This window comes from Heteronotia binoei, chromosome 5, assembly GCF_032191835.1.
Source record: "Heteronotia binoei isolate CCM8104 ecotype False Entrance Well chromosome 5, APGP_CSIRO_Hbin_v1, whole genome shotgun sequence".
NCBI lineage: Eukaryota > Metazoa > Chordata > Lepidosauria > Squamata > Gekkonidae > Heteronotia > Heteronotia binoei.
In genome coordinates this window covers 85,878,819-85,902,858 of record NC_083227.1, presented here as the reverse complement: position 1 = coordinate 85,902,858, position 24,040 = coordinate 85,878,819, and the positions used below count along the sequence as shown (strand labels likewise).

At 41.2% G+C, this 24,040-nt stretch overlaps 1 protein-coding gene across 3 annotated transcripts in view; it reads right to left on the bottom strand.

Moving 5' to 3' along the window:
* The window catches only part of ARHGEF3 (Rho guanine nucleotide exchange factor 3), a 185,426-nt gene that overhangs the window by 150,189 nt on the left and 11,197 nt on the right, over window positions 1-24,040 (bottom strand). For 2 of the 3 annotated variants that reach the window (XM_060239737.1, XM_060239738.1), the window contains exon 3: window positions 2,060-2,126. In XM_060239737.1, coding sequence (XP_060095720.1) covers window positions 2,060-2,126 — 67 coding nt within the window. Of the gene's footprint in view, window positions 1-2,059; window positions 2,128-24,040 lie in introns of those variants that run through there. The other variant, XM_060239740.1, reaches the window with a different exon arrangement.

Here is a 24,040-nt window from a genome sequence, read left to right as displayed (position 1 = left end):
GCCTGCATGGTTTTCTCAAGAACAAGTCATGTCAGACTAACCTGATCTCTTTTTTTGAGAAAGTGACTACCTTGCTGGATGCTGTAGACATCGTTTATGAACATATGAACATATGAAGCTGCCTTATACTGAATCAGACCCCTGGTCCATCAAAGTCAGTATTGTCTTCTCAGACTGGCAGCGGCTCTCTAGGGTCTCAAGCTGAGGTTTTTCACACCTATTTGCCTGGACCCTTTTTTGGAGATGCCAGGGATTGAACCTGGGACCTTCTGCTTCCCAAGCAGATGCTCTACCACTGAGCCACCGTCCCTCCCCACCATCCCTTTATCTTGATTTCAGTAAGGCTTCTGATAAAGTTCCACATACTATCCTTGTTGACAAGTTGGTAAAATGTGGTTTGGATCCTGCTACCGTTAGGTGGATCTGTAACTGGATGACAGATCGCACCCAAAGAGTGCTTGTGAACAGTTCCTCATCCTCTTGGAGAGGAGTGACAAGTGGAGTGCCTCAAGGATCTGTCCTGGGACCTGTTTTGTTCCAACATCTTTATCAATTATTTAGATGAAGGAATAGAGGATATGCTTATTAAATTTGCAGATGATACTAAATTGGGAGGGGTTGCAAACACAGAAAACAGAAACAGGATACAGGATGACCTTGACAGGCTGGAAAACTGGGCTAAAATCAATAAAATAAATTTTAACAGGGATAAATGCAAAGTTCTACATTTAGGTAGGAAAAATCCAATGCATGGTTATAGGATGAGGGAGACTTGTCTTAGCAGTAGTATGTGTGAAAAGGATTTAGGGGTCTTAGTGGATCATACGCTGAACATGAGTCAACAGTGTGATGCGGTGGCTAAAAAGGCAAATGCAATTTTGGGCTGTATTAACAGAAGTATAGTGTCCAGATCACATGATGTAATGGTATCTCTTTGCTCTGCTCTGGTAAGACCTCACTTGGAGTATTGTGCTCAGTTTTGGGCACCACATTTTAAGAAGAATATAGACAAGCTGGAACGGGTCCAGAGGAGGGCGACAAAGATGGTAGGGGTCTGGAGACCGAGTCCTATGAGGAAAGGTTGAAGGAGCTGGGGATGTTTAGCCTGGAGAGGAGGTGGCTGAGAGGTGATCTGATCACCATCTTCAGGTACTAGAAGGGCTGTCATATAGAGGATTGTGTGGAATTGTTTTCTGTGGCCCCGGAAGGTAGGACCAGAACCAATGCGTTGAAATTAAATCAAAAGAGTTTCCGGCTCAACATTAGGAAGATCTTCCTGAAAGTTAGAGCAATTCCTCAGTGGAACAGGCTTCCTCGGGAGGTGGTGGGTTCTTCTTCTTTGGAGGTTTTTAAACAGAGGCTAGATGGCCATCTGACAGTAAGGAAGATCCTGTGAATTTAGGGAGAAGTGTTTGTGAGTTTCCTGCATTGTGCAGGAGGTTGGATTAGATGACCCTGGAGGTCCCTTCCAACTCTATGATTCTATGGTGACCGTAGAGCCAAAATAGGTACATGATGAAGATCAATTACTCCAAGCATGCATGGCACTGATTCAGATACAAGAAGCATGGGGAGGAAAAGATGGTTTTCACCCACCCCTCCACATTTTCACTGTTCTTTTTTCATTAATATACACACTCACATAAGGTTGCCGCAACTTATGTTAGGCAAACTCCTAAGCACAAGTATTTTTCTGTGTTGAATAATTCCTAAGCAAATGTAATTGCAGAGTCAAAAGTTAGTCTGGATAAATGTAAGATGGTAAACTCTTTCAGTCTCTGAGAAGTTGATTACATGAAAAGAATGCTGCCAGGGTAAACAGAACCTCTTATGAAGTGTCATACAAGTCTATCTACAATAATTATTTGGCTTTCTGACAAAGTTGAGCAATTGTTTACAAAGTTGCATCTTTAGAGAGAGAAAGGTTTGAGTTTGCAAAATATTACCTTAGAACATAACATCAGCATTGAAAATTACATTACAGAAGGTGGAAATAAGAGCTTGAACATTAGAAGAAAAATACACAAACTGCTGGGGGCGGGGGGAGCCAAAACCTTACCCCTCTGAAATTCCAGCTTTTGGTGGAAGGAAACAGAGAAAAGTTATTCTGTTGAGGTTGTTGAGACCTGCAAGATAAAACAAGAGGAATTTTTTCCCTTTGCATTCTTAATGGCCCGATATTCTTTATTAACATTAGCTGGAAAAATAAGAAAACTCACTGGTATGATTAAAGTTTACACAAAACACGTTACATTTCTTCCTGCCTTATTTTCATTATAAAGACTTCTGCACAAATTCTCTTTTCACTATGATAAAATTTAGCTTAATTTCAATTGCAAGTCAAAAGAGAAAAGCCTCAGGACTTTTTTTCTGGGGTAACACAGTGGAACAGAGTTCTGGAACCTTTGTGAAAACAAAATTCTAAAAAAAAAGAAATTAAAATTCATGTGGGGCAACCATGTGTTTCTCCTTCATTTCCCTCTTCAGAGTTCTGACACCTCTTTTTCCAGAGGGGGGAGGGAAGGCCCACCCATCACCCCACCCCCCATTTTCTGAATCTGCTGGCCACCAACAGTTTTCAAAATGGATTCCAGATGGTGTGCTGAGGTGACTGGTGCAAGATAGCCTAGCAAGGCCTCTGGAGGAGCCAGAGAAACCTTAAGAAATCTCTTACAGTTATTACACTTACCAATATGAAGAATCGTTAGCAAGTTAAGCTTCGGATTAGTACAAATACAATGTCCTTTGACAGGGGATTGCCAAGTATTTACTTATATTTACTTTTTCTTTATACTCAATGTGGATTATATAGTACAAGCTAATGCAATCAACAGGATGAAACATCTCATAATAACCAATGCACTAGGACTATGATTACAGAAATACAAAACAAGCATAGAATATTAGACATGATAAAGAATGTAGATACCGTGAAGAAAAAAGCAATATATCAATAGAACATAATGCAAAATACATACATAAAACAGATGTGTCCTATAGACAACAATATAGTCCACAATTCCTTTCTCTTTACAAATCTCCTTTCTGAATAAGTCTAACCTTATAACCTTTACAGAAATGCCTTCCTGAACAATTTTGTGGCAGAGGTGTGGGTGCCTTCCTAATCTCTTCAGACAAGCCAGTGCGCAAGGCTTATATATATATATATATATATATATATATATATATATATATATATAGCAAAAGTTTTAATTGTACCTTTTCCCATTTATGTATTTTTTGAAAATTTTATTTATTTTATTTATTTCTTACAAAAATTAAATGATAGCCTTACAGTTGTGGGTGGGCCTCATTTGTCTCCTGGCAACCAATATTTTTAGACCCGGTCCGCCACTGCTAACTTCCCTCCATTGTGATAATTGTCTATTGATGCCTACTCTTTGCTTCCTTGTCATTTAACCACTTTTTAATCCCTAAGAAAACTCATCCTCTTATCCCATGATCAGTGTTCCCTCTAAACTTAGTATGAGCTAGCTCACAGATTTTTAGCTCCTAGCTTGCACATTTTTGTCTTAGCTCCATAAAAATAGCTCCAGAGCACAACTTTAATGCCAGTAGCTCACAACTTTAATACCAGTAGCTCACAAAGTAGAATTTTTGCTCACAAGACTCTGCAACTTAGAGGGAACACTATCCATGACTGCTAAGTTTACTCAGGAGTCTTTGGTGAGGTACCTTTTCAAAAGCCTTTTGAAAGTCTAGGTATATAATGTCTACCAAGTTAGTTGTCTACATGCTTGTTCACTTTCTCAAAGAATTCAACAAGGTTTGTGAGGCAAGACTTCCTTTTGCAGAAGCCAAGCAGATTTCCCCCCAGAAAGCTTTGTCCTCCTATGTGCCTAACAATTCTATCTTTGATTACACTAGTTTCTACTAATTTGCCTGGGATAGATGTTAGGCTGACTGGCTTGTACTTTCCTGGTTCCCCTTTGGATCCCTTTTTAAAAATTGTTATCACATTTGTTAGTCTCCAGTCTTCCCGCACAGTGAATTTAGTGATAGGTTACATGTTATACATATGTGTTAGATCAATGATCTCATATCTGAATCTCCATCAAGACCTGGAGATTTACCAGCTTTTAATTTCCCCAGCAGGTCTAGAATTTCATCTCTGGTCACCTCAATTTGGCTCAGTTTTTCAGACTCCCCAAAAAATAATGGCTGTGGAATGGGTACATACATGCCCCACACTTTCCATAGCGAACACAAAAGCAAAGAAAGTAATTGAGCTGGAGGAGCTGGGAGTTGTGTCTGAATGTCTTCTCTCCCTTTTCCTGCCAAGTGGACATCCTTTCTTCTAGGAAGTGGAGGCCAGTGGGAGAGGCACAGCTACTTTCTTTTGGGGGTTCACCCTCCCCTATATTAACAGACCCAGGTCTTATAACTTTTTCCATCAACTGGGGTTTGTGGGAAAAGATGGGCTTCCTCATATTTTGTGCTTTATCTGCTCTACGTCTATGAAACCTGACCAGTAGATTATATCAGATGTTTCCCTACCCCATCCCAGGCTTCTTTTCTCAGTTCTGCTTTTGGATACTACAAAATCACATAGAACTAAAGCATATCACAACTTGCTGTGACTCAAAAGAATCATATTCATGATCTGAAGGTTCTTTATTTGGGCAAAAATATTATCCCAGATGTCTCTCATTTAAAGAGAATTTTTTTAATATATTTAATAGGAACATTATCAGTTCCTGCAATTTAACATTTTCAGCAAAACTGAGGTAACACACATGCGTGAAAACGTTTATAAACTTGGAACATATTTCTTAACAAAATTTACAGATAGAATGTAATGCAGATAACACTGTAACATTTCAAAGCAAGAACAACACCTTTCTGCCTCCAGAAGCAATCCTTCTCGTGTGTGTTTTTCAGATCTCTTTACAGATATCTGCAGCTGCTTGCAGAGCAGAAATTGTCCATATACATACTTTTTCTTGACAATCGTAGTGTGAGCGAAAACCATTGGTAATTACTCTAGACTCTAGACTCCTATTCATTGCTTTCCATTTGTTTATATCAATATTATTGCAAAAGCAGGAATTTGTTCGTCATCAACCACTATCAAATTTAACTAGACTAATTCAAATATTAGTCTTTCCTAAATAATCTTGACATTTATTCATAAAAAAGCACACACTTGTGTTTCTATAATATGATTACCTGAAATATGAATAATCTGGGCTTTCAAAAGTACTTTCTGGAGAACAATCAGATGGTAGGTGCATTTGAGATTGTGAAATGACAAATTAATGTCTTAATAAGGTAGCACATTTTATAATGTAAATAAAATCTAGACAGTCATTCCAGGTCAACTATGTCTTATAAAGTGCAAGATTAGCTCTTGGGAGCTGGCTGAGGAAAGAGTGCTAAGCAATAAAAACTCATAGAGACAGTAATTATCTCCTCTAGATTTGTAACTGTCTGGGAGTCTCTTCGGGAAACAGAGTGGAGACCTGGAGTTTAAAAGGGTCCAGATACTTGAAACAAGAAACAGGGACAAGATGACTGGCGTGGTCGAGGTAGATGCCAGATGTTATGTCAGTGTGGTCGAGGTAGATGCCAGATGTTATGTCAGTGTGGTCGAGGTAGATGCCAGATGTTATGTCAGAAAAAGGCTTTTCATAGCTGGGGAAATGCCCTCTGAGAAGGGCTGTTAACCTAACCCCTGAAAGTATGAGTCCCCAGAAGAAAGTAGTAGATTATTTCTGAATACAGTCAGGCTCACATAGAAGGCAGCTGCTTACAAAAGCCAGTTAACTCCAATCCAAATGAATGATACCCCACACAGTTCAATTACTTGGTAGCTGCTGCCCAATACAGTCAGTCTGACTGGGTCTAGAGATGTAAAATGTCCAAAAATTTTGAAACCACAAAACAATGAGGGGTTTCCCCATGGAGGGGGGATTATGGGGGGAAATGAAAAATATGTAATACTTTCCTATCAAACCTGAACTACTACTCTTGATTGATCTACCAACATAAAATACATCATTTATTTAAAAAGGTGTCAAACATGAGGCCCAGGGGCAGAATTAGGCCCCCGGGGGGCTCCTATCGGACCCCCGAGCAACTGGCTCTTGCCTGCTTTCTTCTCCCTCTCTTTTGCTGCCTTTTGTACCTCAGCTTGCTTTACAAGGCTCGCTCAATCGCACAGGAGCTACAGAGCAAAACCTCAATTTTCTCCATTGGTTGAAGCTCTTCCCACTCCTGGTCCCCTGGGGAGGAAGAGAAAGAGCCAGAGCTTCCTTTGTCCAGTTCCCTGGATCATGTGGGAGAAATACAATGAAAGCACCTTTAAGACCAACAAGTGCTAATGTTTTAAGCACGTTTTATTTTAAGGTGTTTTTAAAAAAAAAATCTTTAGTCATGTTTGTCTATATCCTTTTAAAAGTTCGTATCTCTGCTAGCTAATCTTAAATAGGTACACACATGGCCTCGCCCGACACAGCCAGGCCCAGCCTGACACGGTCTCATTTATGTCAGATCCGGCCCTCATAACAAATGAGTTTGACACCCCTGATTTATAACTTAGGCTGTGATCACACACATTAAATAATGCACTTTCAATCCACTTTCAATCCACTTCCCAACTGGATTTTCCAGTTCACAAAGCAAAATCCAGTCCTAAAGTACACTGAAAGTGGAATGAAAGTACATTATTTAGTGTGCATGATCACAGCCTTAGCACTTTAAGGACTAACAAAATTTGTGCCAGGGTATGAGCTTTCTTGCATCATGAATATCCATACCTAACCCTGCCACAAATTTTGTTAGTCTTTAACATGCTACTGGACTCGTTTTTTTCTAGTACTGCAAACAGACTGACCCATCTTGATTTATAAATTAGTTAGCATATCTAATTGTTTTGACATATTTATGGAATTTAAAGGTATCTTATTTTCTGTAACAAAAAATGCAAATAAGCTCCATACCTAAGAAAGAGTTGCAAACTGGTTTATATCCTATGTACATGTATCTTTAATTTTTGCCATCTAAGAGGTATAAAAAATAAAAGTTGAAGGTAGGAAAAATCTGTAGTAAACAAAAGAAACATTCCATAGGAGAAACTCTCCTATGGAATAGGTAGGGCTGTCAGCAGGAGGAGATGGATGGGTTTATACCCCACCCTTCCCTTGGAGTCTAAGAGCAATTTACAGTCTTCTTCCCTTCCTCTCCCCACAACAGATGCCCTGTGAGATGGGCAGGGCTGAGAGAGTTCTGAGAGAACTGCTCTTGAGAGAACAGCTCTGAGTTAATTTGTGACTGACCTAAGGTCACCCAGCAGCTGCATGTATAGGAGTGGGGAATCAAATCCTGTTCTTCAGATTAGAGTCCACTCCTCTTAACCACTACACCAAACTGGCTACAGTAATATGCATGTTATAGAGAAAAAGCTCATTGTGTGAAAACGAGTGAAATTCCAATTGTTGGGTCAATGTTAATACTGTCCAGTCCTGCAAAAATAATAATGATTGCATTTCTAGTACCCCGGGACATTCTTTCTACCTGTGATGTCTCACATACTGCAAGGTTTGTATTATGATATGCTCAGAATTTTGCCAAATTGTATTCCCCGTTGTCCACTAGCAGTTATATGTCCTCAGTACAGCAAATATTGCCTCCAGGGGCTTTTCCAAGTCAAGAAAACTGCTGAGAGAAGTGAGTCTGAAATTCCTTCCCCACCCCATACACCACAATCCATATCTGAATTGAGTGTCCACCTGTCTGTTATTTAAAGAGGGGAGAACACTGAGAGCTCCATTCATAGAACTCCTAGCATCATCGTGTCTGGTACATAAGCACAATCTGTACACAAGCACAAAGTGTCACATAAGAAGTTATTCTCAAAAGTTACTGTTTTCCTCTTATGCCTGAAAAATGCTTCAGTTTTTCCTCCTAGTATGAAATATCTGCAGGCTAACTTTCCTGAACAGACATGAGAATCACCTAAAAGGCACAATCACACTTGTATTTGTATGAAAGAGTAACACATGGTCTTGCAAAAACTCCATAACATTAGAAGATTTATACTGACATGCGCAAACTATTTACATGGGACTCTGCTAATTACTGCAATTGCTACTGAAGCATGTCTGCATTGTCTACTCAGACTGGCAGCGGCTCTCCAGGGTCTCTATGGTAGAGTTCTGTGTGACACTGGGCCAGTCACACACCTTCTCGGCCTAACCTACCTCCACAGTGTTTTGTGAGGAAAAATAGAAAAGAGAACAATGTAAGCCACTTTAGAACCCTGCTGGGAAGATATGGGGAAATAAAATCAAATAAATGAATAGTTAGTAATCCTACCAGACAAAATACTTGCCCCTTCATTTTACTAAATCCCCATTTTAATTTTACATCCTGAAATGATGCAAAGAACAGTTATCTGAAATTTCTGCTTTAAAGCTGATGCAAGACTATATATATAAATTCAAGAAGGAGACTGGAGAAGTATTTGTTTCTTCATATAATTTATTTGCTACAATCCTAAATTTTAAAAGGATTGTGGTTTTTGGAAAGGGGGAGTGGTCAAATTATGTGGTTTTGTTTTATAAAAAGTTCTCTCCGTTTCGGGGGGGGGGCGGTATAATAAGGACCTGAAAGGGCAATGGTTTGGCTTCCTAATACTTGAGTCATGAAGTACAAGGAAAATAAACACAGAATATGAATTTGGAGACAGATGATGGGAAGAAAAAAAAGAACCAAACACAAATATCTCCCTCTACACTATTTCATATTCATTTCATCTTAGCTACTATTATCAGAGTGACAGAAATACACGTTGGCATACATATTAAGCTCTTTTTGATTCTGCTTATCTTGGAAACACAGATGGCAATGAAACTTCTCTATTTTATTGTAAATCTGTACACAAAGAAAGCTTTCTGGATTTTTTCAATCGTACTAATAAAAGGCTTAAACTTCCCCAGTATAATTTACCCACCATATTTTAGTTAAATGAAACAAGCTACTAATAGAGTACAACTCAAGTATGCTAAGAACACAATCTTTAAAACAGGAGGGTAAGCTTCACTGACAGATGACCAATGTATCTCAAGTAACTCTTTATGGTAGTTTCATTTTCACCATGGTATTTCTGTATCATCCTTCAAAGTTGAAAGGAGAATTTCATCTCAGCAGGTGAAGATGGAAGGGTTTTTGAGTTGTTCATAGTCCTTTTCAGCCAGTGGAACATACAACATAGCACACCCCATACATTGTAAATAGGGTTACCAGTTCTGATTTTCGAAATCTGGAGATTTGGGAGTAGTGACTAAGGAGGGTAGTTTGGGGAGGGAAGTTACTTCAATGGAATATAGTGCTATGGAGTTCACCTTCAAAGAAACCATTTTCTTCAGGTGATCTGATCTCTATCACTTGGAAATCAGTAATAGCAGGAGATCTCCAGCCACCACCTGGAGTCTGGCAACCCTTGTTGTAAACTTGAGAATAAATAGGGCAATGGTGCCTTTATGTAACTACTTTGCTTTCTTTCTATATGTGCGTTGAAACTGCATTAGTCAAAAACCATAATCATTTTTCTTCATTTTAAAGCTACCAGCTAGGGATGACAAAAGCACAACCCAAACATGTGCACTACTGGCAAACTAAAACTTCCAATACTTTCATGCAAAATGTAGTACACTAATGTACAGGGAAGTTTTCCAGAAGAAAAAGAAAATGGACAGTGTCTTATGGATAATGCAGCATGATACTAGCGCTATCCACACTGCTCACTTTGTTCTTTAAAACATAGGCAGTTGCAAGACTCAAAATACCGTATTTTTCGCTCCATAAGACGCACCTAGTTTTTCCTGTTTTCCTCCTCTAAAAACCAGGCAAGGAGAGCTCCAGCAGCAGCCGTGGCAGCAGCCCCAATGGCTGCTCCTGGCCTGAGCCCTTGGCGGCGGCAGCAGGGGGAGGAGGCGGTGGCTTCCGGGCTGGCTCCAGGACCCGGTGGGACTTGTTGCGTGCAGCGGGGCTGCCGCCGCGGCTGCTGCTGCAGCTCTCCTTGCTGGGGCTGCCGCAGCCACTAGTCAGCGTGCCTTGCAGGGGAGGAGGCGACAGCAGCGGCGCCTTGTTCTTCTGGCTGCTTTTGCCCCGCAGCGACGAGCCCTGCAGCAAGCTGCCGCGGGGGTGGTGGTGGTGGTGATGCTTCGGGTCCTCCATGTCACGGTTGTGAAAAATACGGTAAGTGAAAAACTGTAAACTTACTATTTTAAAATTAGGGATTGTTTTCAAAATACCATTTTCATGATACTTTGAACATGTTAACTTTCTACAAGCTGAGAACACAAGAACAAATATTCCACACAAATTTATAGAAACTCTTCATGTTCCCACTTTAAAGACCTCAACTGGACATATAATCCATGAAAATAAATACACCAACAAAAATATTTTCAGTATTTTTAAAAAGATAAAAGTATTTATGATGCATTATTGCACATTTGGTGTCATGGTCCACAAATTAGGAAGAAAAGCAACACAGCAACAACAAATCTTGGTAAATACAGCCCTCTGCTGTTCAGAGTTAAATTCTCATGATTTCAACAATGTTTCAGTGTACTAGATGGCATCAGAGACTCCACCATACAAAAAGTGAATTAAGAACCATCACCTTAGGCTTGCCCCTGGTTCCTACCACCACAGCTGCAGCCACTGGGAGGAAATAAAATCTTGGGGGCTGGGGGGGCTGACACTGGTTAACTCATACATCTGCTTTTGTGATTCATGGATAACCAGAATTAACATTTAACCATTATTCTTAGTGCAGGAAGAAAAGAGGAAAAGTACATATAAGTTTGTCAAGGGGGGATTTGTGTATATTTTTCCTTAATGACAGCTACATACAACATCTGAATGTAGCTTCTGGCTTTCAAATAATTTGTGGCATCCTACTGATTTGAAGACACAGTAAGAATTGTACTTCCTTTACTCTCTCATAATGATAAAGAAGGAAAGAGTCAGCAGAAGATCAAGGTATGGGCCAGGCAAGATTATGTTAGAGTTGTGACTGTTTTTCTCCTTTCAATACCAGGCCCTTGTACCATGTCATACACTGCTTCTAAAATTCTATTCAGTTTTCATAGCGGTTTTGCCTTATAGTATGGAATGTTGCCATTTGAGATGCAATATCCCTTGTGCACACAGACCTTATTGCATAGGTTTTTTTGATCCCAGGCATTCTGGGCCATAGTTTCCAGCATGCAATCTTAACCACAAAAACCATTCCAAGCTAGTTTCGTAAGCCTTTAAAGAAGTGGAGTGTTGGGAAGCCAAACATTACCTATCCCCCTCTAAACTGCTGAAATTAAAAAAAAAAAAATCAGATTTCTGAACACCAAGGGAGCAATGAATATGACAACCAATAGCAGCCTCCACCTGTACACCCTTGGGTGCTGATAATAATGTACCAGACCAACACAAATGGTAGTGAAATTATGATGGCATCCAACAGCATAAGAAGCAAATGCAATTATTTCTACAAACCTTGTCTTCCAGCAACAACTGTTTTTCCATGACACTTGGTTGCCATGGGACTTGGGTGTTTTGGCCACTGTGTGACAGAGTGTTGGACTGGATGGGCCATTGGCCTGATCCAACATGGCTTCTCTTATGTTCCATACAAGACTGAGCAGAGTGTACATTAAGCATGTTCCTAATAGGTTTCTTTCCATGTTTATTTGCCTCCTGAAACTCTGCTCTTTTGTTACAATGCTTATTTTTTCCCCCTGAGTGAATATACAGGAGACTGAGATCATTTTCTTGACTGCCATCACTGGAAGCATAATGTTTTGTATTCATTTCTGGGCATGCACTATAATTGCTATGCTATGTGATTCATCTTCTCCATATATAACCTCAGCTTCATAGAATTTTTTGCTATTTTCTTTAAGAGACTAATTCTCAGTCTTTAAGAGACTAATTCTCATGCAGCTGACATCTTTGTAAAACTGAAATCTATTCAATTGAAATCTATTTGTTTTATAAACATACTGAGCTAGGTATATTTTTAAAAATGTATTAAAGCATTGAAGAAGAAGAGGCTGTATACCCCACCCTTCCCTACCCAAAGGAGTCTCTTAATTTCCTTTCCCTTTCCCTCCCCACAACAAACATCCTGTGAGGTAGGTGGGGCTGAGAGCTCTGACAGAAACTGTTCTTTCCAGAACAGCCTTTGACAGAGTTATGACTGACCCAAAGTCACTCCAGCAGTTACATGACTGACCCAAAGTCACTCCAGCAGTTGCATGTGGAGAAGTGGGGAATCAAACCCAGTTCTCCCAGATAAGTGTCTGTGCACTTAATCACTACATCAAACTGCTTCTCTTAAATGTTCAGGATAGAAGGCCTGAGGTTAATTTTTTAAAGATTTGTGAACTACATCAACTTGCTGCACCTACCCTAGCATCCAAAAATGCACAAAGAGAATGCTCTCAGCACAATGACATTATAAGCCCTTTTCTCTGGATAGCAACCTTGGTGGTCTCCCATCACAGACACAAGTCTAAATTAAGAAGATCTAGATCAGTATCCAAGTAATTTAACACTGAAACTACTTAGGTAGCAACACTAAAATTATTTTGAAATTATTTTGAAATTCAAGTGCTTTTTTAAAACTAGATTTTAGAAGAATGGTGTTTTTTTTTAAGTGGGCTGTTAATATATTAAGAGTGTGTCACCAATTTTACCGAAGGAGGAAATTGACCTGGCTTGAAAAACAGAGAGATGGTTGGAAGAAAATGATATGGTATGTCTATCCCAACTAACTCTACCTGGTCATGCTGTCTTCCACCAGTTCTGTTCTGATGGCTGAGAAGGAAGGGTTGCAGTCACCCTCTGCCTCTTGAGTGATCAAAGGAAAGTGCCTTAAGTTAATGACTGATTTATGATAGTCATCAAGGGCTCATTAATGTGGACCATATATGATTTTAGCAGACAGGATTGGCAACTGGTAACCTGGATCCATGCACAGTAACATCCAAACAAGACAGTAATAATGCAGTGCCCCCCAGTCAATTCAGAGACTCCAGCAAGTACAGAAGCTGCAGCTCAGTTATTACTGGGAACTAGGAGGAGCCTGCAAATTACTCCCATTCTGCAATCACTCCTTTGGATGCCCATCTGTTACTTCACTTAAGGTATTGGTTAACACATAAAAAGCCCTTCATAGCCTTCACCCATCATATCTGCAGGACTGCCTCTTGCCTTATGCTCTGCCATGATAGCTTTGCTCATCTGAAAAGGGCCTTCTACATGTGTCATGTTCAGAATCTGCAGATTAGCAAAAATCAACAACTGCTCATAAATATTCATTCTTTACTCTGGCCTCCACTTTATGAAACGGTCTGCCTGGAGATGTCAGGAAGGCTCCCATTCTCCTGGGCTTTATGTAAAGCTGAGTTGTTCGACTAATAAATTGTACTATAATGAAGCCATACGATAATGAAATATAGTACAGAAAGTTGCACTGTAACAGAATAGAGACTGTGAACTATACTACTGTGAGTTACTTTAAGTACACTCCCAGTTTATAATTTCTATATTGTTTTAATATATTTAAATAACTATCCTTCATTATCAGGTTGTTTCAGCTGTTTCAGATTTCTGCAATTCACACTCTATTGCATTGTTTCCTGGGGCTTTTCCACATTCCATGTTCCTTGCTTGTGTGTTCCCATTGCTTTGGGAGGGGGGGGCGGGATCTATTCTATACTCGTTTTGCTCCCTCTAGTGGTCAATTTGATATTACTTCACATTATGTCCCTGCAGATTTTTTTAAAAAGCAAAGCAGAACACTCAAGTGAGGAAAATGAGAATGCAGAAAAGCCCCTGGAAACCTCATCCTGATGCCTGTATCTGAATCACACTATGTAATCCACCTTGAGTCTTGCTGAGAAAGACAGACTTTACATAATGTAAACAAATAAATCACTCAGATCACAGCAGTGGACAAGCATCCCTGTTTTTGAGCATAGCCCACCCACAAGGCCAACAACAACCCATATATTCTCAAGATGCTAATGTCAGGGCCACTGCCATGTGTACCAGTTTGCTGGAAGGTGCCACACATCCTGGGACCAAGCAGCTATATCACCATGATGCGCTGCTAGTGTCTTTTCAAAAGGCATCCACCATCCACTATTGAAGACAAATGCCAGAAGAAATCACCATCATGAAAGGAAGAACAGCTAAGAAGTAGAAAATCAAAAGCTTATGCATAAAATAATGCATGTAACAGGGAAAGGAAAGCTATTAAAACAGAGTTCAAAACAGAATAAATGCTAGGTTTGAATTATTTGGTAGGAAAGGCAGCGCTGTTTGTCTGGCTTAATCTAGAACTCATGGCATGTATTCTGCCTTCAACTGGAGGAACTCCTTCCACCATAAGAAGCCTTCCTCCAAATTAAGTACCTCTTCTGCTGGAGGGAGGTTTCAAACTTTTCTTAAGTGAAGTAGTAGGATACCTGCCCATTCTTAGGTAGTTATGCATCACATACAATTAATTTCTGGTTTCATCCATTTTCTTACGTTATTTGTACCTTTTCTAGAATCTTGCTACTCTTACACTGACTTTATTTATTTGGCCTATTGCTATTGTCACACTCAGTGAAACAAATCAGGGAGTTCAAAAGTTCAATTCATTTGGCAAAATCAATCAACAGAGTGATAACAAAACTACCCACCCTAAAGTAAGAGCACTGGTACTTGGCATGCAGCATCATCAACTAAATTCTCTCAACTGTCTGGGCATGTCCCGATTAGCTTTATTTTACATAAATAAATTCAAAGAGTTCCCATGCCACTGAAATGCCAGGAGATTAGTGGGGAGTTTTTTCGTCTAAACTTAAAAACGGAGACAGCTGCCAAACCAGTATATCTCAAGTTTTCAAGGTTTTCCAGCATCCTCTAGCTAAACAACAATCTGTGCTAGCTTAGCAATATTAACGGCAGCAGCTGCGCTTTTCAATATCTCACATTTCCATACATTGTCTGCTGATCTTAATACTGCTGCTATTGAACACAGTTAATATGAGTTACCTAAGAATTTTCTATAAGAGCTTCCACAGCTAGTGTATTTAGCTCTACATTGTGCAGGCATTATATGCAAAACTTAAAACCTTTGGGCAGACTAGTAAATTTCCATTCACTTGACCAATTGCAACAGGTAACAATTACCTTAAAGTGAACAGACAGGTGGTAGCCTTAATTGGGCTCTAGGATGTAAATTTAAAAAAAAGTCATGGACATTTTTAGGAGCAGGAAGAGAAGCCCGGGGGGGGGGGGCAGGGGATGGTTCTCTTTTCATTTTGTATATGAAGACCTCATTACTATAATGCAGAATGTACACAAAGTGTATTTTAAATCACCACATTATTTATGGCATCTGAATGTCTATCAGGATTAGCTTTACGTTGTTTGCAGAACATAATCAAAAAGAGATTCAATATGCTTCTTAAAGAAAGTCTTTTTAAAAATGGCAGCAACAACTGAAAATATTGAAGACCTGGCCCTTCAAGAAAATGCCTCCAATGGTTATGTAAATTTAAAAAATGGGAAATCCTTCCATGGACATCCCATTTAGTTTGACCTTCAGAAAAACAATTTATATTAAGGACACAGCTTGTCTGGAGAAACTGAAAGCACCTGAGCCAAACAGATTTTACCATTAATCATCCAATCTGCACCTTTTCCAGCTACTATTTAAGGGCAGGGCATACCTGGGATGCAAGCCCAAGAACTCTTAACCTTTGGCTCTTAGCCTGTGGGGAAAGGCTCAGTGGTAGAGCATCCGCTTGACATGCAGAAGATCCCAGGTTCAATTCTCAGCATCTTCAGCTAAATGGACCAGGCAGGAGGTGATGTGAAAGATTCCAACCTGAGCCCCTGGAGAGCTATTGTAGATCTGACTAAATAATACTGACCTTGATGGACCAATGGTCTGATTTAATACAAGGTACATCATGTGGATGTGCCAATCGATGACCATCAAGAGATAAAGTCAGAAGAGCTTGCAAAAAGAGACAGCTATTAAATCTGAAAATCTATATACAAATCAAGGGCCCTCCCCCTCCCATTTTACTTCTTCCTCCAACGTTCCTAGAAAAACTATGTGTTTAGAGTGAAAATTGCTTTTGACTGGGCTATGAGACTCTGAGTCTTGCACTGCAGTGGAGTAAGATTATAATTAATTCTTTGAGAGAGGGAAATTTTCCCAGATTTCTTAAAAAGAGGCAGTGATTTGTATAAAACAACTTTCACTGAATAAATGGACTCTGGACAATTACAGGCCAATTTCTTCCTTTCTTTTGCAAGGAAAGTAACTACACATGTGGTAGCAGAGCAACTCTAGGGTCTGGATGACATCTGCCCTTGACACTTCTCAGTCTGGCTTCTGGCTTGGCTATGGAACAAAGACATCTTTAGCTTTCTGCTGGATGATGTCTGACTTTAGGTGGCAGAACTCATTAGCATATGCCGCCAGCCAAAAGCAACCCAATGCAAGAAAGGAGAGCCCTGGACAAGCAAGGCCTGCTTGGACTAGCTAGAGAGCCAGCCCAAGCAGGCCTTGCATGCCTGGGGCTCTCCTGGCCAGCCCCCCCCCCAGTCAAAAGGCCAGCAAGCCATTCTTCACCCAAAATCACATAAGAAGTGACGAAAGGGTGGGGTGGGCTTCTCCAGGGGTTAATGAGGGCTGCTGGGAGTGTGGAAAATCCCCTGGTGGCTGGCTGGCTGCTCTACTAATCCAGGGATTGTTATGCATCTTCACCTACTACTCAGTGGAAAGATAGGGAGGGAGGAAGAGGGGAACCCTCAGAAAGGTTCAGGAGCTGCTGTCTTGAGACTTCCTGCTGAATCTGAGGCCTGGGGACAACAGAGAATCCTCAGGAATAGCACAACTATCATAATTCACTGTACATAAAAAAAAGAAGAATGTGCCTATGACTCACAACCATCTCCTAGTGACACCTTGTTAGGGTTTAGATATACGATTAGCAGAGTAACGTGGAGAGAATCACAAAATAACAGCCAGGCACACGGTTTAGCTTAAGAATAAAAGTAGTTTACTTTACTAATGAGGAAAGGGATGACTGGGATTAATAGAAAACAAAGAAAGGATTCAATATCCTATCTAGCTTCCAAGCTACATCTCGACTCTCTCGAATCTTAACTTCAACATGGAGATCTAAGGGCTTAACACAAAAGGCAATGAAAGTTACCATATGCTCTCCCTTAGACAACCACCCAAATATATGGATTAGCCTATTAGGGCTCTCCTTCAATGGTCACTATGCATATTGACACCTAGACTCTGGTGGGAAGTACGTGCAAACATTCTCATTGGCTCTACCAATCTCACTGGCTAAACATCAGCATGCATATACAAACACTTAATTAACTCATGACAACAGGAAGTGAAATTGCATCAAAAACCCAACATACCTTCCACAGGGCATTCCAGGTATGAGACGATCAAAGGTAGTTTTCCATTGGCCAGAATGCCCCATAGAGGGGGTCACCTCCATGTAGCAGTCTTTCTTGGTGATCTCCCATCCAAGTACTGACTGTGGCCAGACCAGCTTAGCTCCCAAACCCTGACAAGTTTGAACCAAACTGGGCTAATCCAGCTGCTGCTCTACATAAAGTTACCTTTAAAGACACTAACAGAAGCTACAAATGGTGCAGAGCGGTTAACCGTTTTGAACATATTAGCACAAGTTTAAGATCATTAAACTGAGGGCCAACTGTTTATGTTATATTTTAGGTGTTTAAAACCCTTCATGGTCCCCTGTCTTCCATCATCTGATGAAAACTTTTTCTTTTATTCAATAGTTCCTCCTTCCTGCACCATGTTTTTAATTGGAACCAATGTCATGTAGAGGTGGACTAGGATCCAGGAGACCCAGGTTCGAATACCCACTCGTGCCATGGAAGCTTGCAGGGTGACCTTGGGCCAGTCATATACACTCTCAGCCTAACCTCACAGGGTTATTGTGAAGATAAAACAGAGAAGAGCAGAATAATGTAAGTCACTTTGGCTCTCTATTTGGGAGGAAAGTGGGGTATAAAGGAAGTAAATCTATAAATAGATAATTCTCTTGAACCATGAGGGAAGGCAGGATATAAATAACAAATAATTTTATATGTATATGTAATTTTGCTTTCAACTCGTTTATGATGTGTTTTTATATCACTTTGTTTTAGCTGACTGGACTGAGAGGTGGGATACAACTGTTATAAATAAACAATCAGCTGTTTCTGCATGGACCCTCTTGGTGGAAGCTCCTGTGCTGTGGAACAGGCTTCCTGAATATACATCATAGGTGCCAACCTTACAAAGACTTCAGAAGTTTCAAAAAGTAATTTTTTTTCTGATGCACTTCTGAAGTTTGTAACTGGAGGTAAATGTCTGCTTTTTGCTTCAGTTAACTGTTATTTTAACTTATTTACATTATTGTAAACTGCTCTGATCAAAGTATAAATATTTTAAGGAGCCACATGCAGCTCTTTCACTCATATTGTGTGGCTCTCAAAGCCCCCACCACCAAGTCAGCCAGCTTGGAGAAGACATTTGTCTCTTTAAATCACTTCTCCAAGTCAAACCAGCCAGAGACTTGGAGAATGTATTTAAAGTTGTTTTCTTTCCACCTCTCTCTCCCTCCTCCCATCTGTTTGCCTTCCTTCCTCCCTCACAGCTCTCAAACATCTGATGTTTATTCTATGTGGCTCTTACATTAAGCAAGTTTGGCCACCCCTGTTTTAAATAAACACACAAAAAACAGCTGACTGGCCTCATGAAACTTTTACTGGGTGCGTGTTTTCTTCTGCATGATATCTGCTAATTTGAATGTTTTGACACATTGATTTGTTGCTGCAGCTCACCTTGTTCCTCAATAACTGAAGCTGATGAAGAAGGCACTACCTGTGGCAGAGCCATGACACACAAACCATTAACATTATTCTGTGCATCCCTCTTTCTGCAGCCACTGTCTTGCTGTTCTAGCTATCACTTCAAACAATTTCCTCATCAGATGTGCCTCTATGTGCTAATGCTTCTATGAGACACCCTTGTAACAGTCTATAAGACAACCTTGTAACAGTCTCTTTACCACAAAGTTTCTGAGAAAATTCCCATCACAACTCCAATATTCAGATGTAGGAAACCTGTACTGTCCTATGAAAGAAATCGATAGCCAACAGTTCCATCCAAGCTGGTTACAACCTTCTAAGCAGATTGACTTCAATGGACTTAGAAGAGTATATAACTTGGCTTAGGATGGCACTGCAAAAACTTGATTCCTACTCATTTTTTTCCCAGGGGAACATGTGTGCATGCCAGTCTAAACCTTTCCTATGACAGCCCACAGATGGAGGAGGATGGAGACAAAAGCACAATTAACGCACATCATTGATCTGTAGTCTAAAGGTCATGTAATGCCTAAATGTGACCTGGAACATAAGCATGATTTAGTTTTACCTTGGTTTGAATATTTGCAAATTTGTAATTTTATTGAATCTCATCCTTTTCATTCCCCCCTTCAGAGCTAAATTAACTGAACACATGTCAAATCTAGATGATCTCCTGGTTAAAGGTTTAATTTCAAGTATTTATCTACTTGTTTTAAAGCAATGAGACTTAACTCAATCACCCTGTAAATTAGCCTGGCAGAATAATTTAGGATGTGCCCTCACGGATTATCAATGGGCTCAAATTTGGTGTTCCCCTCCTCTTACTTCCAAGTCTCTAAATATTATTCTCCAAGAGTATAAAGTGGCTTCACGTTAATACTTAACTCCTGTCCATTTGTCTCATATGTTTTTAAATTATTCCTCAGCTTGTTGGAAAGGCTGCAGTGCAGTTGGTTCTTACCTGCATAGTTGGTGGCTCTGCCCAGTCATTGCAGAATTCTGGAGTAGTGTCTTATTGCACGTAAAGTGACTAACTGGATTGACTCTTCCACTCTCACCACAATTAATTTTATTGAACATTTGAGAAGACTATAATGTCTTGCTTTAAAAGACTCCACATCGTGAACTTATCTCCTTAATGTTCATTGCAGCAAAACATGCCATAGCTCTCTCTCTCTCGGCTTGACTTTGCGAACGAAGATTTAAGAAGGGTGCAGTAGTCCACGTCTGCTGCAGGCTCGCTGGTGGCTGACAAGACCAATGCGGGACAGGCAGGTCCGGCCACAGTGGCTGCAGGGAAAAGTCTGATTTGGGGTTGGTGCTGTAGCAGTGCGATTCTTCCTCAATCTCCTTTTGTCCTCAAGACCAGCTATGCGTGCGTTCTCAAAGGAAGAGACAGCCTGGTGGATGGTGTGCCTCCATGCTTTGCGATCTGTGGCTAGGTCAGACCACTGGTGATGGTTGATGCGACAGGTGCCAAGGGATTTCTTCAAGGAGTCCTTGTACCTCTTCTTTGGTGCCCCTCTATTTCGATGGCCGGTGGAAAGTTCGCCATACAGAGCAATCTTGGGAAGGCGATGGTTTTCCATCCTAGAAATATGCCCTGCCCAGCGCAGCTGCGTCTTCAACAGCAGTGCCTCGATGTTTGTAACCTCCGTCCTCTTGAGGACTTCAGTGTTGGTCACAAAGTCACTCCAGTGGATGTTGAGGATGGTGCGAAGACAGCGCTGATGAAAGCGCTCAAGGAGTCGCAGGTGATGACAGTATAAAACCCACGATTCGGAGCCGTAGATGAGGGTTGTCATCACAACCGCTTTGTAAACATTGATCTTTGTGCCTTTTTTCAGATGCTTGTTGCTCCACACTCTTTTGTGCAGTCGGCCAAATGCACGGTTTGCCTTTGCCAGCCTGTTGTCAATCTCCTTGTCGATCTTGGCATCTGAGGAGATGATGCACCCCAGGTAGCTGAACTGCTGGACTGTCTTCAAAACTGATTCACCCACAGTGATGCAGGGAGGGTGATAATCTTCCTGGGGTGCAGGCTGGTGGAGAACTTCTGTCTTCTTCAGACTAACTTCTAGGCCGAATAGCTTGGCAGCCTCTGCAAAGCAGGACGTCATATGCTGCAGAGCTGATACCGAGTGGGAGACGAGTGCAGCATCATCAGCAAACAGTAGCTCTCGGATGAGTTTTTCCATTGTCTTGGAGTGAGCCTTTAGTCGCCTCAGGTTGAACAGGCTGCCATCGGTGCGATAGCGGATGTAGACACCATCGTCATCATCTAGATCTACTGCGGCTCTTTGAAGCATCATGCTAAAGAAAATCGTAAAGAGAGTTGGCGCGAGAACGCAGCCTTGCTTTACACCTGTGCCTATTGGGAAGGGCTCCGAGAGGTCGTTGCAGTGTCTGACTTGGCCTCGCTGGTCTTCATGTAGCTGGATGATCATGCTGAGGAACCTTGGGGGACATCCTAAACGTTCCAAGATTTGCCACAGGCCTTTCCTGCTAACGGTATCGAAAGCTTTGGTAAGGTCGACAAAAGTCACATATAGACCCTTGTTATGTTCCCTGCATTTCTCTTGGAGCTGCCTGAGAACAAATACCATGTCGGTGGTGCTCCTGTTAGCTCTGAAGCCGCACTGGCTCTCTGGGAGGAGTTCTTCTGCAATGGTGGGCAGCAGTCTGTTCAGGAGTATTCTAGCAAGGATTTTGCCTGCGATGGAGAGCAGGGTTATCCCCCGGTAGTTGGAGCAGTCTGACTTTTCCCCTTTGTTCTTGTGTAGAGTGATGATGATTGCATCGCGAAAGTCCTGTGGTAGTTTGCCTTGTTCCCAGCAGGTGACAAGTACTTTGTGAAGCGTGCTATGTAGTACTGTGCCCCCATGCTTCCAGATCTCTGGTGGGATTCCATCAACTCCCGCTGCCTTGCCACTTTTCAGTTGCTTGATGGCTTTAACAGTCTCTTCTAGGGTGGGGATCTCATCCAACTCTGTTTTCACTGGTTGAAGTGGGGTGAGGTGGATTGCTGAATCTTGAACTACGCGGTTGGCACTGAAGAGAACCTGAAAATACTCCGACCACCGGTTCTGTATGGATGCCTTGTCTGTGAGGAGCACTTGGCCGTCTGCACTACGCAAGGGACTCTGAGCCTGATATGATGGGCCATATACTGCCTTCAGGGCTTCGTAGAACCCTCTTAAATCACCAGTGTCTGCACACAGCTGGGTTCTCTCTGCAAGCTTGGTCCACCACTCGTTCTGAATGTCTCGAAGCTTGCGCTGGAGGTTGCTACATGCAGCGCGAAAGATTGCTTTTTTCCCGGGACAGGAGGGCTGAGCAAGATGTGCTTGGTAGGCAGATCTCTTTTTCGCCAGTAAATCTTGGATCTCTTGATTGTTCTTGTCAAACCAGTCCTTGTTCTTCCTTGTGGAGAACCCGAGGACTTCTTCAGAGATCAACAGGATGGTAGTTTTTAGGTGTTCCCAGAGTGCTTCTGCAGAAGGGTCTGTGGGGCAACTGGGGTCCTCAATTCTTGACTGGAGTTTTGCCTGGAAGGCAGCTTTAACTTCGGCTGACTGAAGGCTGCCAACCTGAAGCTTCCTCCGAGGGATACCTCCTCTCCTGGGTGTGGGTTTAAAGTGAAGACGGAGATTGCAGCGTACAAGACGATGATCCATATGACATTCCGCACTGGGCATTACTCGGGTGTGTAAGACATCTCGAAGGTCTCTCTGGCGCACCAGAATGTAGTCGATAAGGTGCCAGTGCTTGGACTGTGGGTGCATCCAGGTTGTCTTCAGGCTGTTCTTCTGCTGAAAGATAGTGTTGGTGATGGTGAGCTGGTGCTCCGTGCAGAATTCTAGCAGGAGGCGCCCGTTATCATTGCAGTTGCCAATGCCGTGTTTGCCAAGTACTCCTTTCCAGGCTTCCGAGTCTTTACCTACTCTGGCATTGAAGTCGCCAAGGATGATCACCTTGTCCTCTGTAGGGGTCTTCCGTACGAGGTTGCGTAGATCAGCATAGAACTTGTTCTTTTCTGCAGGATCTGCTTGAAGGGTTGGGGCATACACACTGAAGAGTGTTGCATGCTGCTTGTTTTGAAGTGGGAGGCGCATGGACATGATGCGATCTGAGTGACCTGTTGGCAGGTTTTCGAGTTTGCCATAGCACTGAAATGGAAATCGGTAGATCCCCCTTCCATTAGGTCCTGGGCTTCTAAATTATGGGAGTTCTTGCTTTTAGACAAAGTGGCAGGATCTTGTGGCTCTACATTGCTTACTGGTAGCAGGAAAAAAATATTACATAAATGGGAACCTTTCTTAAATTGGAAATTTGGGCCCACCTGTGCTTCATCTACTTTGAAGATTATATCTCGTGTTTACTTTTGTGTTTAGTTTAATATTGAGTTACTATAAATTGTTTCGTATTTGACAGCATACCTTTACTGATGAGTTTTTTTTTTAAATTGAATCTGTATGCTTACCTTACTTAATAAGCAGTTTCAGAGTCATACTGTGTACCATTTTTATCTGTGTTATATTTTGGCAGCCTTATGTGTGTATATGTCTTGATTTTCTATTTCACACTATTTTGTAACTTATTTATTTCTCAATAAACTGTTCTTCAATTTAAAAAAAAGGAGAATGGAGACAACCTGCAAGCATATTGTAACCAGACCTGATTTATAAGACACAATTTCCCTCTCCAAATCAGTTGTCATTGTTATCCTTTTTTTCCACGCCACAGTACTGACAAAGTATGCTTTTAACAAGACAATGAAATGATGATGAGTCCAACTTATAAAAAAAAGTCCAACAGGAAAAAAAAGTATCTCTTTTATTAGAAGCAACAACAGAATGTCTGTAAACATAACTGTTCTTCTCTAAAAGAGCAGGCTTTCTATCATGGTGGGATCCAAGTTCTTTGATAGAGTCATTGGTGGGACATAAGGTACAAAAGGTTGATAAGTACTAGTACAGAACACCTATCCTTAAACAGTGAGGCAAGACCCACCTGGGGAATATAGAACTTCAGACATTTCAGGTTTGAAAGCATTATAACTTCCTACGAGACGAGAGGCATCACTATCACATAG